The 18,262-nt window shown below is 37.0% G+C and overlaps 1 protein-coding gene across 11 annotated transcripts in view; it reads right to left on the bottom strand.

The window, feature by feature from the left end:
• Positions 1-6,383: 6,383 nt before the first annotated feature.
• The window catches only part of CNOT2 (CCR4-NOT transcription complex subunit 2), a 92,949-nt gene continuing 81,070 nt past the window's right edge, over positions 6,384-18,262 (bottom strand). For 4 of the 11 annotated variants that reach the window (XM_040553254.1, XM_040553226.1, XM_040553213.1 and 1 more), the window contains 5 exons: positions 16,546-16,607; positions 16,400-16,449; positions 15,457-15,557; positions 14,759-14,903; positions 6,384-7,634 (listed from right to left, as the gene is read on the bottom strand). In XM_040553254.1, coding sequence (XP_040409188.1) covers positions 7,548-7,634; positions 14,759-14,903; positions 15,457-15,557; positions 16,400-16,449; positions 16,546-16,607 — 445 coding nt within the window. In that variant the 3' untranslated portion in view covers positions 6,384-7,547. Of the gene's footprint in view, positions 7,635-10,145; positions 11,241-11,260; positions 14,381-14,758; positions 14,904-15,456; positions 15,558-16,399; positions 16,450-16,545; positions 16,608-18,262 lie in introns of those variants that run through there. The other 7 variants (XM_040553199.1, XM_040553191.1, XM_040553189.1 and 4 more) reach the window with 3 other exon arrangements.

Raw genomic sequence — 18,262 nt, 5'->3', positions numbered from 1 at the left:
AAGGAAGGAGAAAAAGGAGAATAATAGTAAGGAGGAAGGAAAGAGAAAAGAAAGAGAAAAGAAAGAAAAGAAAGAAGAAAAAGGAGGAAAGAAACAGAAAAGAAAGGAGAAAAGGGAGAAAAGAATGAAGAAAAAGATAGAAAATAGACAAAAGAGAAGAAAAGGGAGAAAAGAAAAAAGAAAGTAGAAAAAGGAGAAGAGAAGAGAAGAGAAGAGAAGAGAAGAGAAGAGAAGAGAAGAGAAGAGAAGAGAAGAGAAGAGAAGAGAAGAAGGATACAGAAAAGGGAGAAAAGAAAAAATGAAAAAGAAAAAGGAGGAAAGAGAAAAAAATAAAAGAAAAAAAAGAAAGAAAATAAGGGAGAAAAGGGAGAAAGAAAAAAGGAAGGAGAGAAGAAAGAAGTAGTAGTAGGAAGAAGAAAGAAAGAACACAAAAATGAAAAATTAGATAAGAAGAAAGGAAAGAGAAAAGAGGAAGTAGTAGAAAGAAGAAAGATTAAAATGAAAGAAGAAAGATAAAAATAAAAGTAAAAAATTAAAAAGTAAAATAAAAAAGTATAATTGCAATTTAAAAAATAAAGTGTAAACAAAATAAAATAAAAATACAATATCCAATTAGTAAACTAGAAAAAAATATATTATTAAAAATATATATACCAACCCATCTGACCTAGTTTGGGTCCCTCCGGGGGTGGAAGGGACAGCTTGCGATGGGATTATCTGCCCCGGGGAGATTTGCTGCAGGAGCGCTGCGGCAGATTAGTGCCGAGCAATGCACAAGGTGCGATGCCTAGAGGGGGGCTGGCGGGTGGGGGGCACGTTGCTGGCCTCCTGCCCGCCTGCCCCCTCTAAGGCAGTGTCCCTCCATAGGTGGCCTGAGACCCAAATCCAGCATCCGTACAACCTTGGGGTCATTCGTCGATATTTGAAGACGGGTAAAACAAATGTAGGCTGTTGAATGACTTTGGGCAGGAAGGTATCGGCCTTCATAAGGTAGCCCTAAGAAGTGTCCTCTTCACAGGAGGGCTGCAGAAAGGATCCAAGAAATGCACTCACTTCACAAATAGGGTTTGGTTATTACCCAGTGTTACCCACCACGGCAGCTACTCCAGCACCTAAGTGCCACAAGCACCTGCCACGTCTTTATTCTGCAGTCTTTATCGCATGCAGTTACGCAGAACAAAGTGTGACAATTTCTGAGATGATAGCTGAACGCGATGATACAGCAGGCAAGAAGGTACAGAAATAACAGAAAAATAAATAAGGGAAACAGCACTTTCCTCTGGCCACATTTTTCAATCACTTTTCTGCTGCTGAGAGCAACGTCAAACTTTTAAAAATGAAGTTGATCCATAGGTTCTCCAACTGGAATATTGAGCAATGGTTGGCAGGAAGGCTATTAAGCATCCACACCGTGACACGAATATAAATGGATGCAAATACTGTCCTCGGCTGCACCAGCTTGCTGCTGCTCTGTCCCCAGGCTAGCTGCTCTACGGTAGCCGTTCCTAATGCTAGTTTTCTCTGGAAAAGTTTGCTGACTCCAAGCATGGGATTTATTTTTTAAAGTTGCGATGGCAGTCTCTAGTGGAGAAGCTTCCGGCGTGGAGTTCCCAAATGACAAAAAATACTTTTGTTGATCAGGTAGGTTTGCTGCCCGCCACGTTCCTGAAGCCACGATCCTGCAGGCAAGCTCCAGCCCCGATTCCCAATTGTCTCACCTTTGATTCAGATGGGCTGTGACCTCTTGGATGCCTTGCCCTTGGAGCAGCTCATGCCCAGTCTCTGTGCGTTTGTCACTTGGTTCAGCTCTTGGCTGGGCCCCGCATATAGTGCCATCAGCCAAAAATTAACTCACTGGGTAACACCGTAACCTTGAGAGCTGGCCTTCCCGCATGCATCAAACCCTGCATCCGAGACCTGAGGAGACAGCGGGGCTGTATTTTACCTGTATTTTTGTAGTCCTGCACCGATAACTAACTCAGGACGGCAAGTCTTTTTGGGTCAGCCGGAGGAGCAGCCGACCATTAGCACCCGGTTTGGAGGAGAGCAGGGCTGGGTGCCCGCAGCCTGCCCCGCTGTCAGCTGCTGGAGTAAGGAGGTGGCACGCTGGCTCCAGGAACATGGCCTGCATGACGGTGTCCAACGGCAGGAAAAGGCCGGTTCTGCAGCAAACACTGAAGCATGCGGCGCTTGGAAAAGGTGACTTTCACGAGACTTCTGAGCTGAAGCCCAACAACCCCCTTGAAGGACATGAGCACCTCCACAGCCACCTCGAGGCAGACCAGACCAGTTGCTGCCTGCTCGCTGTCAGCCCGTCCTTGCCCTGTTACCAGCATACAGGCTTACCCGTCGCTGAGAGCGAGGGGCCCACACACAACTACAGGCCAGAGGGCAGTTTGTGTGGCACACGGAGGGGATGCCTTCATCTTGGGCATGTGTGGGACGCGAGGAGCTGCGTAAGCCTCCCTCGGCAACAGAAGGCACCGCCGACCTGCCCGAGTGGCAGTCCACGTTAACCAGGCATCATCCAGCACAAAGGAGCGATGGGACAGGTTCTCCACACCCATCTTTGTGGGAGGCTCTCCTGATGTGTGAACGCATGCTGGCAAGGGACAGTGGATGGGAATGAGCTCTGCGAGGCCACACGTGTGTGTCCTTGTGGAAGCCTGGTGGTGGTGCCCACAATGTCCGTCACGGAGCTCTTGCAGTCTTCCATCACAGTGCCAGTAGCAAGCTGCTTTTTTGAACAACCACGATGTGTATAAACACAACAACAAAACGCCTTTTTGAAAGCAACGCCGTGACACCCCACAGGAAGTAAAGCTGACTTCAAAGGGAGGAAGATGACAGCTGGCTGGTTGAAACACATCCTGGGGCGGGGGAAAAAACGAACCCTTTATCTGAAAAAGAGCTGTGGAGAAAAACTGAAGGGTTTCCAAAAATTTTCACCAAGGTCTGCATCAGAAAGAGCAGCTCCAGGATGCTTCCCTTTGCTCCTTATCACGAACGTTTTGCAGGCGATGCAGGATGTTGCAGATAAATGTGAAAATTGGCCAGTTTATTGCTGTACTGAAGCGTGGTACAGAGTCATCTGTTTATTTAAACCAGAGGTTGTTGAAAGAAGTCTTCTTGCAGAAAATTCTGACATAAATGTACATACAACGCTGTCATGTTAATACTGGTAAGGCAGTATGAACTGCAAAAGATAAACCAGAGTCTAGGAAAATAAGATCCAAGAACAGTTAGCACTGCTAATCCTGAAGTGGCTTGAGTCAGTAATGTTCAAAACCACTGCTCAATGGGTTTTAACATTGCTTTCAAAACATAAAGTTCAACCCCAGTAGCCTGGTTTGAAGAGGAAAGCTACCAAAGTCATTCAAAACACAGTTACAAAATAACGCATCTACCTGCATTTCCTCTGGCCTTTCAAATACACCAGAAGCTTTCAGAGCTGCAGAAAGAGAGCATGCATGTTTACTGAGGGGGGTGGAGGCATGAAAACAGCATTTTAACCCTGGTACTCTGTGTAAACAAAAGCATCAGCCATCCATCCCTGCAGATTAGCTGCTCAACCCAACCTGCGTACTTCACCAACATTCAAATTCTATTAGTGTAATTTTTAGGCAGCAGCAAGTTTTGAGAAACATGAAAGGATATGATATTTGAAAAGTAAGCACATTTAGAAATCTTGTTTTAGTAGAAGCAATTGTTATAGTTATCATCTTAAAATAAAAGCACTGTCCAGCTACCTCACACTTAGCATCCGAACTGTGCCTTTGGAAGCTCTTCCGAGTGTGGCAAAGGGGGGCAACCAAATTCTGTTTTTTGTTTCAGTCAACATCCAGCCACAGAAATACTTTTAATCAGAAATAATAGGAAAGTTATTTATTTATTTATGTTCCTTCTAGGTGATATACACCCATATCTTTAAAACAACGTTATTTAGAAACCGAATACCCTTCTTCAAGAGCCATTGCCACCTATGCACCATGCAGGATCGAGCTGGCTGCCACACAGACCTCTCTGCCTGTCAGCACTGCTTAAGTCAATCCAAAGGTGGTTTATGGTCTTGTTACAGGTAACAGAAAGAGCCTGCCAGCACGCTGCAAGCATTCTCAGAAACCAATTTAATGTCTGACTACAATACACGTGTATTTTGTGTAGTTTCTCAAACTTTTTATTTTTTTCCCCCCATGGAAACTAAAATGGAAACAGAAAAGTACAAAAAATACTGGCTTAGGTAGAGGATTTACAAACTTTAAGTAACAGAGCTCATAGTCACATGCAAAATAGTTCAACAACTTGAGCATCTGAGCATCTACAGGATTCCCATTAGTGTATTCATTTAGACTAATCAAGCACCTGAAGGTACTTAAGTATGTGTGGCACCAGGCACTAAGGCCTGAGTGATTTTTTGGTTCTTTTTGAACACTAAGGTGGCTTGTCCTTACCTCCTTCCTCTGGGACGCCTTGGAAATTAGGTGGACTCACAAGCAGGGTGGGTTGAGTAATAGCTGTGAAAATATAACCTATTGGTGCTTTCTGCCACACTGAAGAGATGAAGTGAGAGTGTCTGTTCCACAGGCCAGAAGTATGAGTGCTTCTATTTGTTTCCAAGAACGCTGGTTTTATTACTCAGAACTTACCTTGCATGTTCTACATCATCATAATTATGGGGGGAAACACCTCAAGTAAAAGTATTTTTAAAGTAGTATTCTATTCTCTGCCATTATTCATAGCGATAGTGAAAAAGATGTAAGAAAAGCCTCAGACCGTAGCTGTCAGTATTAAAAATCTCTGGTTCAGTTCAGTCACCCATGTGTAAATGAGGTTTTTCTTCCTTTCAGGAAAAAAAAAAAAAAAGGCAGCATAAGGTTTTTCTTTTTTTTTCATGATGTGGTATCAGGCTACCAAGTGCTTCCAATTTGATACCGTCTTTTATATCTAAAACTGTTTCTCCTGCTTCAGCCCAGGGTGCAACATGAAATTATATCAGATTTTAAAGTTTGTGTACATGTATTTAATCACACAAAATACAACTGAGCGACAGCTTGTGCTTCCCCTGGGAAGAGCAGATCACCAGTTCCTTGCTAACAGTTGAGAGGTTTGCTAGAATCCCGCATCTTGCATGTCTGAAGTACGGTACAGATGAATTCAACTATATCACTGCAGCAACCTGCTGGAAAACATCTGTCTCAATTTCAGCTTGGTTTTGAAGTATCGAAGGTATTTAGCTAATGAGGTATTATTTTTAATGTAATTGGTTTTGGCCCCCTTATCATATCTGGCATTAAATTCCACAAGACTAGCTCTGTGGAGAAAACAAACAAACCAAAAATCATAAGAAAAAAAAAGTGATTTGAAGTAGTAAACATTATTGCCAGAAGCTTTCAAAAATGCTAAGGTCACAGAAGACCTCTGGCAGTAAAAAATAATAAAAAAAAAAGTGCATTTATCATGGAGTGACCAAGACACTTTTAGAGAATATCCTATTTAAAATTTAGAACCCTATGCTTGAGTAGTCAAATACATGTACACGTTTGTATCCACTCTGAGAAACAAAAAAGCTGCTATGTTTTTAGCTGTGTTAATCATCATCTGGATTATAAACATCCCTTACTTCAAGTTGAGGAAGCAGTTCAATTAAGTAAAAAGATGATCATTGGCATTTTTATGTCTATCATCTTATATTACACATAAAAGCGTACAATTTAAAAGTGCTACACATCTGAATGGTCAATTTCAGATGTTCACAGTTCAATAAATTCCATGAAGCTATTTTGCACTATATAGAAAAATAGCTTAAAACCTAAAAATAAATAATAATTTAAAAAAATTAGTGACATCGCTTTGCTGTTTTTTCTTGTATGGTAACTTCAGGTATTTTGAAATGGTTTGCACCACTAGAGGCAACTCAAGGAGAAATATCAGTCACAGCAGGAGAAAGGAAACTATCCAAATGGTTCAGGTTTTTCTTCTTTCACTCTAAAGAAGAGTTGTGTTTTTTCCACATACTGTGTATATTCACGTTTGTTCACGTCTGGAAGTCCAAGTACTAGTGATCATCTAACGAAACGTGTATCTATCTTAAGTGGGAAAGTACTAGATTGGAAGTAAGGTATGATCAGCTCTAAACCAAGCTTCTTTCAAGCTTTCCTTCTGTGATGAGTTCTTGAAGCATCTTTTTATCATATGAAATGTCACCAACCCCCCCATTGTACAAATGACAAATGATGTGTTTTGTGTTGTTTTTTTTTTTTTTTGAGGATTTCAAACCAAGATGACCAAACTTTACGGCTTACTGTAGAAAAAAACGTAAATCTCTCGTAAAATTACTTGTCAGCAGCAAAAAGACTCTTCAACAAGTGCCTTAACCACTGTACAGCTTGATAGTTTTAATACTTCAATTTTTTTTCCATTTTTCATTGTTGAAGAAATAATTTCACAATCTCAAATCAAAGTCAACACTGCAGTGAGGAGAGCTTTTCTACTTTATTACAAAGAGAAGAAGCCTTTATGTGGTCAGAAAATACAAGATTGATCTTTTTTTTTTTTTTCTCTTCCTATGAAACGCTGCTGTTCAAACAGCCAGAGTGAATTGTCTCAGTTCACTTAAGTCCCATCACATTCACTTGGGTATGGATGTCCTTGGCTGCTGAAAATCTGGCCCTTTAGTGCACAGGGCGACAAAGTAGTCCCCTGACCAGCAGTTCCAGAATGTCCCGTTTTCATATATTGCATCCATGCACACCTCCTAAAAATGAGGTACAGCAGGGCAAACATTTTCCAAAATAGATGTCATATATATAATATATACACATTCGTACATACATACCTTTATTCATGTGATGTCCAAAAATTTAAAAAAAATGTACACATTTATTACAAAATCGTAACAAAGACTGGACAGTGTTTTGCTCATTCTGGAAAGATGAAGCTCAGTATACACAACTCTGGAAACTAACCAGAGATTGTGGCAATATCTTTCTTCTAAACAGTCAGATATTCTTGCATTAAGCTTGGCGAAAACTGCCTTTCAAAAACAGAAGGGGAAGTAAAATGAAGGAAGCAAACCTTGCTCATCTTTCCAAATGAAATACGAGAAGGATCTTCACATAAAAATGCACAAACATTTTTATTACCAATAGTGCTACAATGAACAATGCAAATTTTGTTGTCTAATTTTTTGTCTTTTTTCTTTTTTTTTTGTCTTTTTTCTTTTTTTCCTCCTTTTTACATTTTGGAAAACTAAGTGGTAAACTTTTGTCAGTGTACTCGCTTGTCTTTACAGACCCAAGCTTGTCTGCTGGCAAAAAAATAAAACAAAAACAAAAATTCAGACCCTGCTCAAACTAAAGAAAAACAATTACAAATTTAGTTGTTGGGCAGCACATAATTAGTAAGGCAGGACCTCAAATGGTGACCCTTCGCATGAGCCAATTGCCAGATCCTCAAGGAATTAAAACCAGGATGCCTGAGCCACATCAGTTCTGCAGTTATGTTGAGTATTGTGCTGAGACAGCCATACCCCAAGAAAAGGGAAGTCTTTAGAAGGCTTGCTGAGCAGGGTTGTAGTTGAAGGTTGATGGCAGATGAGGCCTTTCTTCTAATTTGTCATATTCCAGATGGAACTCCTACAATTAAAAAGAAAAAAAAAAAGACAAAGCCAAATAAAACAACATATCATTTAACTGTCAAAAATTGTTTTCTACAAGCCATGTTTGAAAAGCACAAATACAGAAGAGATCAAGTCCTCATATACCTTAAGGCAAAAAAATCATGATTTCTCTATCTGGGATTCTACATTTTAATTAGAAAAAACTCAACATCCTGAGCCATCACACCTGCAATGTACGGGCTCCTTCTCTCTCTCTTTTTAAAAATGAAACAATACATTACTCTCAAAACCTCTGGTATGATGTCAAACAATTACATATATATATATATACATGTATACTCATAAAACACATATATACTATCATTGCATGAGCTGAATTATGAATAAAAGTGCATGTCTGAAATGTTGAAAGACAGAAGGAGTCTTATTTTGGATAATCCGAAGTTTTGAGATATTCTGTGTAATACTACCAGGCCCAAGCGCAAGTTAAACTAGCTAGGTTTCTCCTTAGTACAACATTGGGAAACATGACCTAAAATGCTAGGGACAAACTACTGAAACCTACTTAAGCCAGAGCTGAACAAAATATTCCACCACATTTCATACTCAAAATTAAGCTTCAGACTTAGCCAACCCTCCTGCACTTCCTGAGCTCCTCACTATTATATCACAATGTCAACATCTTTCATGAGAAATTCACCCGGTGTTTTACAAACAACCATATCAAATAAAAACCTTTTCCTATGTATTCAGATGCCACACAAGCTACTGATACATAAATAAGTAGCTTTAGTGTCTCACTGGCACAATCACCTGACTTGTTTGAGGGTGTCTGCGTTGGGTAATTGTAAAATATCTAAGTGATCTAGCAGGAGTTTTTAATCTGACTATAGCAGTTACTACAAATCAGGCTGTAACCAGCCCTGGTGTCTAAATGCACCCTGATTACTACACTGAAAAAAACTTTTTTCCCCCCCCAGTGACCTTAATTTGTGCCCACAACCCTAATCAGTATGCTTTGACATGTGGTGCTCGTTACTTCATACATGCAAAAATGTACAAGGACTTACTTAAATCTTACATTTTCAGATCCTTTCAGCAGCTTAACTGTGTCTCCTCCCCATTTTATCTTCATTCAAGAAGCAGAGTAAGTGGAAGTTGCACAATTTTCTTTAAGGCTACTTCCTGTTAATTCAGCAGCTATACCTTGGACACACACAGTCATTTATTCTGTCTAACTGCGTGGTGAACCTCAGCAGATCATCATCTGTATCTACAGAGAAAACTTATCCCACTCCTTTTATGCACCAGTAGAAACACTAAGAGTAGTGAACAGATTACTTTAGAACACTCCCTCAAGTGATTAAATAGTGTAGTATTTTAGTTTTTGCAGGTAGACAAACTAAAGAAAAAGTCAATGTAAGATCAGAATTAACATCTAGGAAATCCAGCTCCCAGATCTCTCTTGCAAAAACAAGGTCTATCTAGCATAGAAGGTACATTGACCATGGTAATGAAATAAATTAGGGAAAAATGCTACGAATTCAGTAGAGTCTGTATTCCCCAGAGAATATCGTACCTAAACCTGGAAAATCCTAGCACAGCTTATGTGAGGTTATAGCCATCTGCACTGAAGCATTGCATGTCTACCTTGTTTTTGCTTCTCTGCTGTCTGCTCCAGCCGTTTTTTTTTTTTTTCTTTCCTTATTTTTTGCACTACACCCTGTGTAGCCTTTAAGTTACGCATACAGGTCAATTGCTTTTGGCAATCCTGATCAACACCACGCATCTGTTGGTGTATGTTCTCCTCTTGTACAAATCCATACACGTGCTGGTACTGAAGAAATGCCTGTTCTCTCCTTTTGTCAGAGGCAAGATCAAGGTGTACAAATCTATGCAGGTATTTTGGTGCCAAAAGCTGGTTTACGTTGGGTGGGTCTTCAGTAAATCTGATGTAATTTTATAAATAGAAAAATACCTCGCAAACTTCTCTCCCATTCCTGGCTTCAAAGTTTTCACTGTGCACATAACCATGGAAGGGTCTGCAGATTACTATCAATCTACTGTCAGCTGTTGGGGAATTGTTTCTTTATCAGAATTGTAAACAAAAGAAAAGGTTAATGATAGAAGCGTATATCGGTTACCTGAACCTCCACAGGCTCTGAAACACCCTTGAAATTACACATGGAAAACAGCTACTTAAACTGGTAAGACAGTACCAATTACCTAAAAAAGGGGATTTCCAAACTTACTGGGGTTGCATGCCACTGTTGGCAGTAGCTGCTCTGAGTGAGGTGTGTGTCTGAAGGAAATGCTTGGTAGCTTGAGCTACCAAAATTGCTTTAGAAGTATGAGTTGATACTTCAAACTGCCATTGATTTTTAAAGTAAAAGGCTTGAAAGAGCCTTTTGATTTATATCCCTGCGTCAGCAGTGCTGAAGCCCAATATCCAGCAGTGTTTAAGAATACCTGAAGTTTTATCTGACAATACCAAAAAAAGAACTCATTCACCAAAATTTGTTGAAAACTAAAAGGCAATTATTTATTACATATAGAAAAATACTTATATTACATGTACGTTACGCTTTACTTTTGATTCCAGGGGCCACTATAGTTTAGGATGTGAACAGCAGCACTGATATTTTTGAATATAAACAGATACAAATAAGGTGTAGAAATGCCACTTATCCATTGACAAACATTTGCTAAATCGTTTTATTTTCCATATGGAAGCAATTATTAAAAATTAAATACCTTTTATTAACCAAGAATAATGACTAGTAAGTGTGTGGAAACTTAGAGCACATGTGCAACACTAAATAATAAATTGTTCTATGCAATGAAATCAATCACTTCTCATGTCATTCCGAAAACTTATTTTGATGGCAAAGTCACATCAGCCTGCACATATACAAACAATAATAGGTAAGAATACTAAAGATAGAAGAGAATTGGTTAAGGTGATCCATAGCATTAATAGAGTAAATCAAAATAAGGTTTGCTGAATAGGAAGTGTCTGAGTGTCCAGACAAAATATTCTGGACTGTGTAATCCATCAAAGGAGATTGTTGAAATTTCAAATGGGACCAAAAAAGCAGCATTTCTACTGAATTAAGGATGGATGCAAAGACCCAAGGTTAAATTAGGGACTAAATTAAAATGCTATGGCACATTTCTATTAGAAGAACAAATTTAACTTTCTAGCAATTATAAAAATATGTAAATTAATATTGATCTTAAAATGATAGAAAGTAATTTAATACAGGCAGCAACCCTTACAAGCAAATAAACACTTGGAAATTTAACCTTCTCTCCCATAAAGAACTCCACACGTTATAAATACAAAACGAAAGTAGAAGGTTTTAGATTTTTTTTTCTCTTTAACCAGGATTAATTCTCCTTACTTTTCAAAGGAGAAACTCCAGACAGTTCATACTTCAGACAATTTAAATCAGGATTTCAGTAAATGTGCAATTGTAGAAGGCATTTTTGGTCTCATATCCACTTCCCTTCCTCTCTCATTTGAGTGTCTTTCATGTCTCCTCAACAGCAGCAAACTACAAAGCCAAATCCTCAGTGAAAAATCAAAGTGTCTTTAACCATATTGTACTTTCCACATGCCCTAGGATGAAAAACCATATACAGAGACATATCTGTAGTCAGCATTTTCCTGGGTTTTGTTTGGCATTTAAGGTGAATTTGAAGTTAATTGTCATTCACAAGTAAAACCACGTATCAACGTGGAATTAATTAAAACCTAACAGTTTAGGAACTGTCTCAATACTCCGCTATTTTGCTGCATTTCCTTCTTTTAGGAAATCGAATAGAAGTAGGAATAGAAAATAGAGCCTATTCTTTAATAAAAATTGGTTTTCTTGAAAGAAGTTATGCAGTCTACTTTATTGTTTTGACAGTATCTAGGTTGGTTTTTAACAACCTGCTAAACTATGTTTTTTGCATTTTACAAACTTAGCTGTAAGATTTAGTAATATTATCCAAAGTAAACAGTTACATTTCACTGTATCAATTGTAATGCAGTATAACCTTAAAAATTAAATGTTATTAATTTGTAGATAAATACATAAGCTAATAATTGCAGTGTAGCTTCTGCAAAGCACATTAAAATCTGTTGCCCTATATTTGAGCATATACATTAAACAGCAGATGAATTGATAAAGCACCTTGAAAAATAATTTAATTTGCACATATAAATAAGAGAGAGTAATTTACCAGAAATAATTTTTGTCTGACTGCTTCAAAAGAGCACTAATTAAACCACTAAAAGAGCAGTTACTATTATGGCCTTCTAAGGAACGGATATTCCCAGTACTCACTAATAATATAGCTGTTACAGTAAAAAACTGCAATTTATCAGAATTCTCTTTTTTCCCAGCTTCTTATATTTTTAATTTCCTGAAACATTAATACTCCTGTGTTTGTTAGAAAAAATTACTTCGCCATATTTCCCTTCGCTTTAAAGGTCATCAAATATTGCCACTCTTGTTGTATTACTCCTCTTAGGAAATGTCAACTCGAGAAATTATTATCAGAGGTATCATCATTACCATAGAATGCCAAGAACACACTTGACATACATTTATAGAAGTTCTTATTTCCTTATCATAGATAGAAGTCTCACAAAATTACTTCCAATAGGTGATTCTTTTTCCAGGTAACAACATACCAATTTTTCCCCAAATCCTCTTCTAGCTTCCTACGATCAATACTTAACTCGCCTGGTGCACTTTGCACCAAACTAAAATTGAAAATACAAAATAATATTCCATTTCCTACTTTTGTATTAAGAAATGTGCAAGCACAGAAGAAAAGATACTGGAATTGATACGGATATTGGAATGAAATCACGTTTCCTGTTAGCTTACTGCAGCAGGTAAAAGACTAGAAAATTATATCCCTCCCCTTACTAGCTATCAGTTGTTTTTTAATGTTAGGGAAACTATTTTCAGCGTGGAAAATAAAGAGAAGAGAATCTGTATAGATCTCGGGCAGAATCATTTAGAGAACAGCAGTGTTTTGTGTATCTCTTTCACCACTACCTCCATGAACGCCTACTATATGAAGCAAGCTTGACTTTTTAGCAGAGGAAGAGATGCAGAAGGCCAATGAACAACTCAAGAACTGGATGCTGAATTTCAGGACAGCTCTTACAAATCCAAATACAGAAAATACCGTCTTCAAAAGTAGTGCTTAAGCATCAAGTAGCACCTTGGTAGGTTTGCTACAGGTAGAGAAAGAAGCAACATTAAGGGGTTACTATCCTTATACAATGGGCACCACTTCCCTCTAATAAAAGAGATTTTTTTTGTTTCCACACATGGTAAAAACCCAATCTGATCCTCTGTGTAGGTACCTACATGAGACTCTTATTGTTCGTTAATAAACAGAACATATTAAGTTGACTCCAAAGAAGAAATCTATTCTTTCAAAAAGTAATGACTTCCTCTCTGAAGATCTCAAGTAAAAATAAAATAGCTTTAAACAGTGCCTTGGGAAACCTAAGTTTTACTTAAGGTATTCCAAACAACAAATAAATAATTCAAAAAGAAATTAAAATTTTGCTTTTGTTTGTGTTCTTCTTTGAGGTGAGCTTAAAGGTCATGGAATTACCTTGCACATACCCTCAAAAAGTTACATAAGCAAGGTTTGCTATTAAAACCTTCCATTGGAAAATCTTAGCTTTGTTATGACCACTGGAAAAGTAGCAAAGGCAATAAGTCACACGTGCAAATGGATTGAAGAGCTCTCCGTATCATTTGAGACAACTAAAAAGTAAATTTCTCAAGGGGTTGCACAGGCTAACAATTTCTTGGGTGAAAAAAAAAAACCAAAAACATCCTATCTAGTTAATCTCTAGATGATGGCAAACTTCAATATACTGTGTAGGAAGAAATTTAATGCACTTAATGAAACGGGAATACTCAAGACTAACCCCTTCAATTTAAAGCTGATGTTTTAAAACACATCAACCAACACACAAACAATTCAATGGAATATTTCATCATCTCAAAGCTTGTAGATGCAACTTGATTACAGAAATGAAATGCTTTATCAGAGAGCAATGCAGAAGATAGGCTCCAAGTGAAAAGATTTCAATTTTAAAAAGACCTAAACATGCAGAACCACAATGCATAGTTCCAACATGTAGGAATCCCATCTGATGATTTCAAGGCCTCAAGAATAATTTAGTCTGATTAGTGAATGACAATACTCCTGATCACTCAAAAAATGTTTTGGCACATATCTTCATTAGAAAAATATTTGCTTTTGTGGGGTGAAGAAATCACAGAAATCATGATCCAGCAACGAAAAGACACTGTACAAGATTGCTTTAAAAGTTTGAAGATATTAAGATACTGAAAATGAATTATCCTTGGGGAAGGGTGGATAAAATGAAGAACAATTCCATAAAATGAAAGTAAAGGGTGAACATTACAGACAATATTCATGATCAGAAAGAAAAATTATCACAAGTGGAAAAGGGAGAAGACCGTTGTTCTTTAGTGTTTTTTTTTAATGCCTCTTGGCCTAGAATACAGAAAAGAATCATGAAAATATACCTCCTCCCTAAAAGAACTGATCTATTTCAAAATACTTGGATGTTCAAACAACAGAGCACCCAAGTCCTACATTATGCTCAAGGATAGACAATATCTGAAAAACCAAAAAAAAAAAACCCTCCTCCCATCTCAAACATCTATTTTTAATTCCAAAGCGTGATGTGGTAGCTTTCTGTCCAATTTTCTAAAGAAAAATAATAAAATATTTACTTGCATGCACAATTTCTAAAATGCCAAGTAATCCTTTATATTCTATAATTTTGTACTTGGAAAAACAAAGCTTTCAATCTCAACATAATTTACAATGAAAATGACAAATTCTAGCTCCTTGTACTTCCCAAAGAAATCAGGAAATGGAGAGAAGCTCCTCCTTTTCTACAATCAAGACATTCTTTTTAGGCAATCTTTGTCCTTGCACACATCAGAAATTACGATAATGAACTTAAACGATAGGAGGATGATAGGCTAAAAAAAAAGACTTTTGGGAGGAGCTTGGGTTTCTGTCCTTCTAAAAATACATGGTTGAGAGACTTAAAATATCCTCACAAGGGAAAAGAGGTACCTTAGCTACTTTCCTCCAGTTAAGACAGTCAAAGAAGTAATATGTTCCCCTCTCGTATGTATTGGTTTTCATTGTTGGCTCCATGCCGGGTGCCCTGGTGATCCATACTCGTTCTTCTTTGTGGTATCTCCAATCTCGGTTAAATCTTTCATTTTCAATAGGAAGCAAAAAATATTATTTTAGTGTTACTTACTTCAATTTGACTTCATAAACTACTTTTTTTTTTTTTTAAGTTTAAATCAAAATTATACAATGCATTTAAAACCAAACCAATATTTCTAAGATATCATTATACCTGCTATCTCACACCTCTTCCATACAATTATTACATGCCAACCTAATCACACATGAAACTTCAAGAAGTTCAAGCAACAAACTCTTTTTATGCTAACTTATTGATTTTCATTTTGCTAAAGATGGTTAATTTCAATGTTTAACAACTAGTGGCATCTGCATTACCACTTTTCCACATTGTTTTATAAGAATACCAAATGTATGAGATAGACATTTGATTTCCGCTATACAAATGAAAAAAAGGTACAAAATGGAACCCATGTTGGAGGAGGTATTTTAAAAAAGGTTTCCAGCTTTAGACTGTCTAAGCTTCTGTTTTCAATGTCTTCTCTTTTATTACATGTACTACTTCATTACTGCAATAGATTAAATCATATAAGACTGACAAAATAGTTTGAACGTACAGCTCTACTGCTGCTAATAGCTGTAATACATCTCCTCCATTCATGTAATAGAGATAAAACAGGAGATCTTCTCCATATCGGCCAAGTTTTATTGCAGCCAGCTGCAAAAGATTGAAGAAAATGAGGATGAAAAATCACAACAGATAAATGTTTTAAGACATACTATCCCACTTAAATAACACAAGGATACATCCAGAACGTGCTTCCATCCTACATGTGTTGCAAATGATAATCTAACACAGCAAGAGTAGCAATTATTAGAACAATCATTTCTTCTTCACTTTGTTAACCTTTCCAAATAAGGGGATACAGTAGGAAAATAAATATAATCAATGAATCAGCAAAATAGAATTTTATCCCTGTACCTGTGTCCATCATCTACTTTTTTTATTCTTATTTTTTTAAACCATTTGAATGTATTTGCTCACTTCACACTGTATTAAGTAACACTACTACAATTTCTTACCATATTTCACAATAATCCCTCTTAAGGAACTACAGTACTTGAAAGAAAACATACCTAACAAAAATTCCTATTCAAATATACATGGGAAGCAACAGATAAATGTAAGAATATCTTACATCATAATTCTGATCTTATCTCAAGAAGAAATGTCTCAATTTAATATGGCATTTGAATATTAATACAGTATATGGATTATAACAAACTTGTTTTTTGCATGAAGGAAATACTTGTAAAAACGTAATGCATTTGTTAACTAAGCATGCCCATTCTCAGTTTTATTTTCCCTTCCTTTTTCTACGGTGGAATGGGTACATGATACATATAATTAGCTGGTTAACACATCACTGATCTTAAAAAGATTGAGAACATCCATAAAATGCACTGATTTTGAAGAACATTACCTATCTGAAAGAAAATTCAGAAAATTACTGGTAATAAACAAACAAAAAATATGCACACACACACACACGTACTCACCTTATCCCTAATGTGAATGTTAGTTAAGTATTCAGATGGAACATGGAAGTCTAAAAGAGAATCGGAATTGATGCAACTATTAAGACATGTAAATGAATATAATTTGCAAATATTAATATTGAACTGAATAGTCATTTCTCTCTTACCTATGTCTTGAGGTCGACAAGGTGATGATGCCCAGGGTGATGCAAATTTGGGATAAAGATTTCTGAAGAAAAAGAAAAATATGAATTTACAATAAATTTTTTTTACTGTAATAAACATACCACACAACCAACATCACTACACCTGGGGTGAGAAGGAAGGAGAGGGGGAAATTTCCAGCCCATTTTCCTAAAATAGTTATGTTTATTCGTTTTCTTTCTAACATACAAAGAAAGGTTGCATTTAAACTTCCTTAGGAATCTATAGGGCCAAGATTTCCTTCCTAATCTATCATTCCTTACTTATCTTTCCGACTTAAGTGCCAGAGATCTCAACCCTTTTTAGGGATCCAATTTTAAGTGGTGTTTTAACTTGATCAGGAACAGTTCATTTATTCCTCTGACCACAAGTACACTGAACCCCAGCACAATATTAAAATAAGTTTAAGACTTAATATTTTGCTTCTGAGTAGATTTTGCTAACATGTCAGTCATTAGTTCAATAAAGAGAATATTATGAATCTTCTAACTCTACTACAATGACTGATGTACCAAGGAATGAGTTTTCCAATTAACAGGTAAAGGACTGAAAAAAGGACCAAGTAGAATGCACTTCTGGCAGGTAGCTGCAATGTACTTTCACTTATCCACAACAGCAGGCTATTATTGCATGTTGTAGAAATGAAACTTGTGTATGGTACGCTCTATTAAATCTTTGCTTCCTTCTTGTCAAAGGCTTAATAGTTGCTACAAAATAGCTGAAGCCTACAAAACTACCAGAACGCAACCAACTCCCAGCTGAGCTATATGGGCCAAAAACTACACTGATAAAATCGTGTCAGTCTGGTTCTAGGTTAACTAATCTTAGTGTTAGCAAAAGCTTGTGCTACAGAGTCTGAAGGAAGATTTCAGTAGCAAAACTTGCAGATGTTGAAAATAACTAAAATATTCTGCTGAAAGCCTAGATAGGCACTGCCCAAGAAGAGGAGTTTCCTGCAGCTCCCATCACATCATGCATGCCCTAGAGATCTCATTTCCTAGGGTAAAGAATGCAGGATTTTTACAGACTCAAACTGCACTTCTTAAAACAATAAAAACTGTAGGGTCTGTGCATAGCGTTTCCTCTGTGACACAAATAAAATTCTACTAATTTAACATTTTCAAGGAGGTATTGGACAGCATACAACCTACTTGATTAACATTTCAGAGTGCTTCTGAAAATGAGTGAACTACTACATGATCTCTAAAGAATGAAATGAAATACTGCCATTTGTATTTTCATTTTTGTTCATGCAAAATATTAATTTATCTTAAGGAATGAAAAGCATTTCTCTTAACAAAGAAATTAGAACTGCACAGGCAATAATCATTTGTTCAACAACTGAAATGAGTGTTAACCTACCTGTACAGAAAACATTTATAAAACTAGCAGTTACAGGGGTTAATTCAAATAAAAACATACACAGAATTCTAAAATTGTGTTTCTAAAAGCACATTTATTGTGCTAAGTGTTTAAGTGGTATAGGTGTTTTTAACATCAGAAGTACCTCATAAGGCAGAAAAAAAAATCCAAAAAACGTGTAATGCTTTTAGTTTTTCAAACGACGATTTGTTAACCAAGCAAAGGATGTCTAACATAAGACAAGGCAGCAGGCCAGGCACTAAGGACTGCACAGGCTTTCCACAAAACTTTTCGGTAGTATAATTTAAAACCAACTTT

Source organism: Cygnus olor, chromosome 1 (genome assembly GCF_009769625.2).
Source record: "Cygnus olor isolate bCygOlo1 chromosome 1, bCygOlo1.pri.v2, whole genome shotgun sequence".
Lineage (NCBI taxonomy): Eukaryota > Metazoa > Chordata > Aves > Anseriformes > Anatidae > Cygnus > Cygnus olor.
The sequence above is the reverse complement of the archived record's forward strand: the minus strand, read 5'-3'. Positions and strand labels throughout refer to the sequence as shown.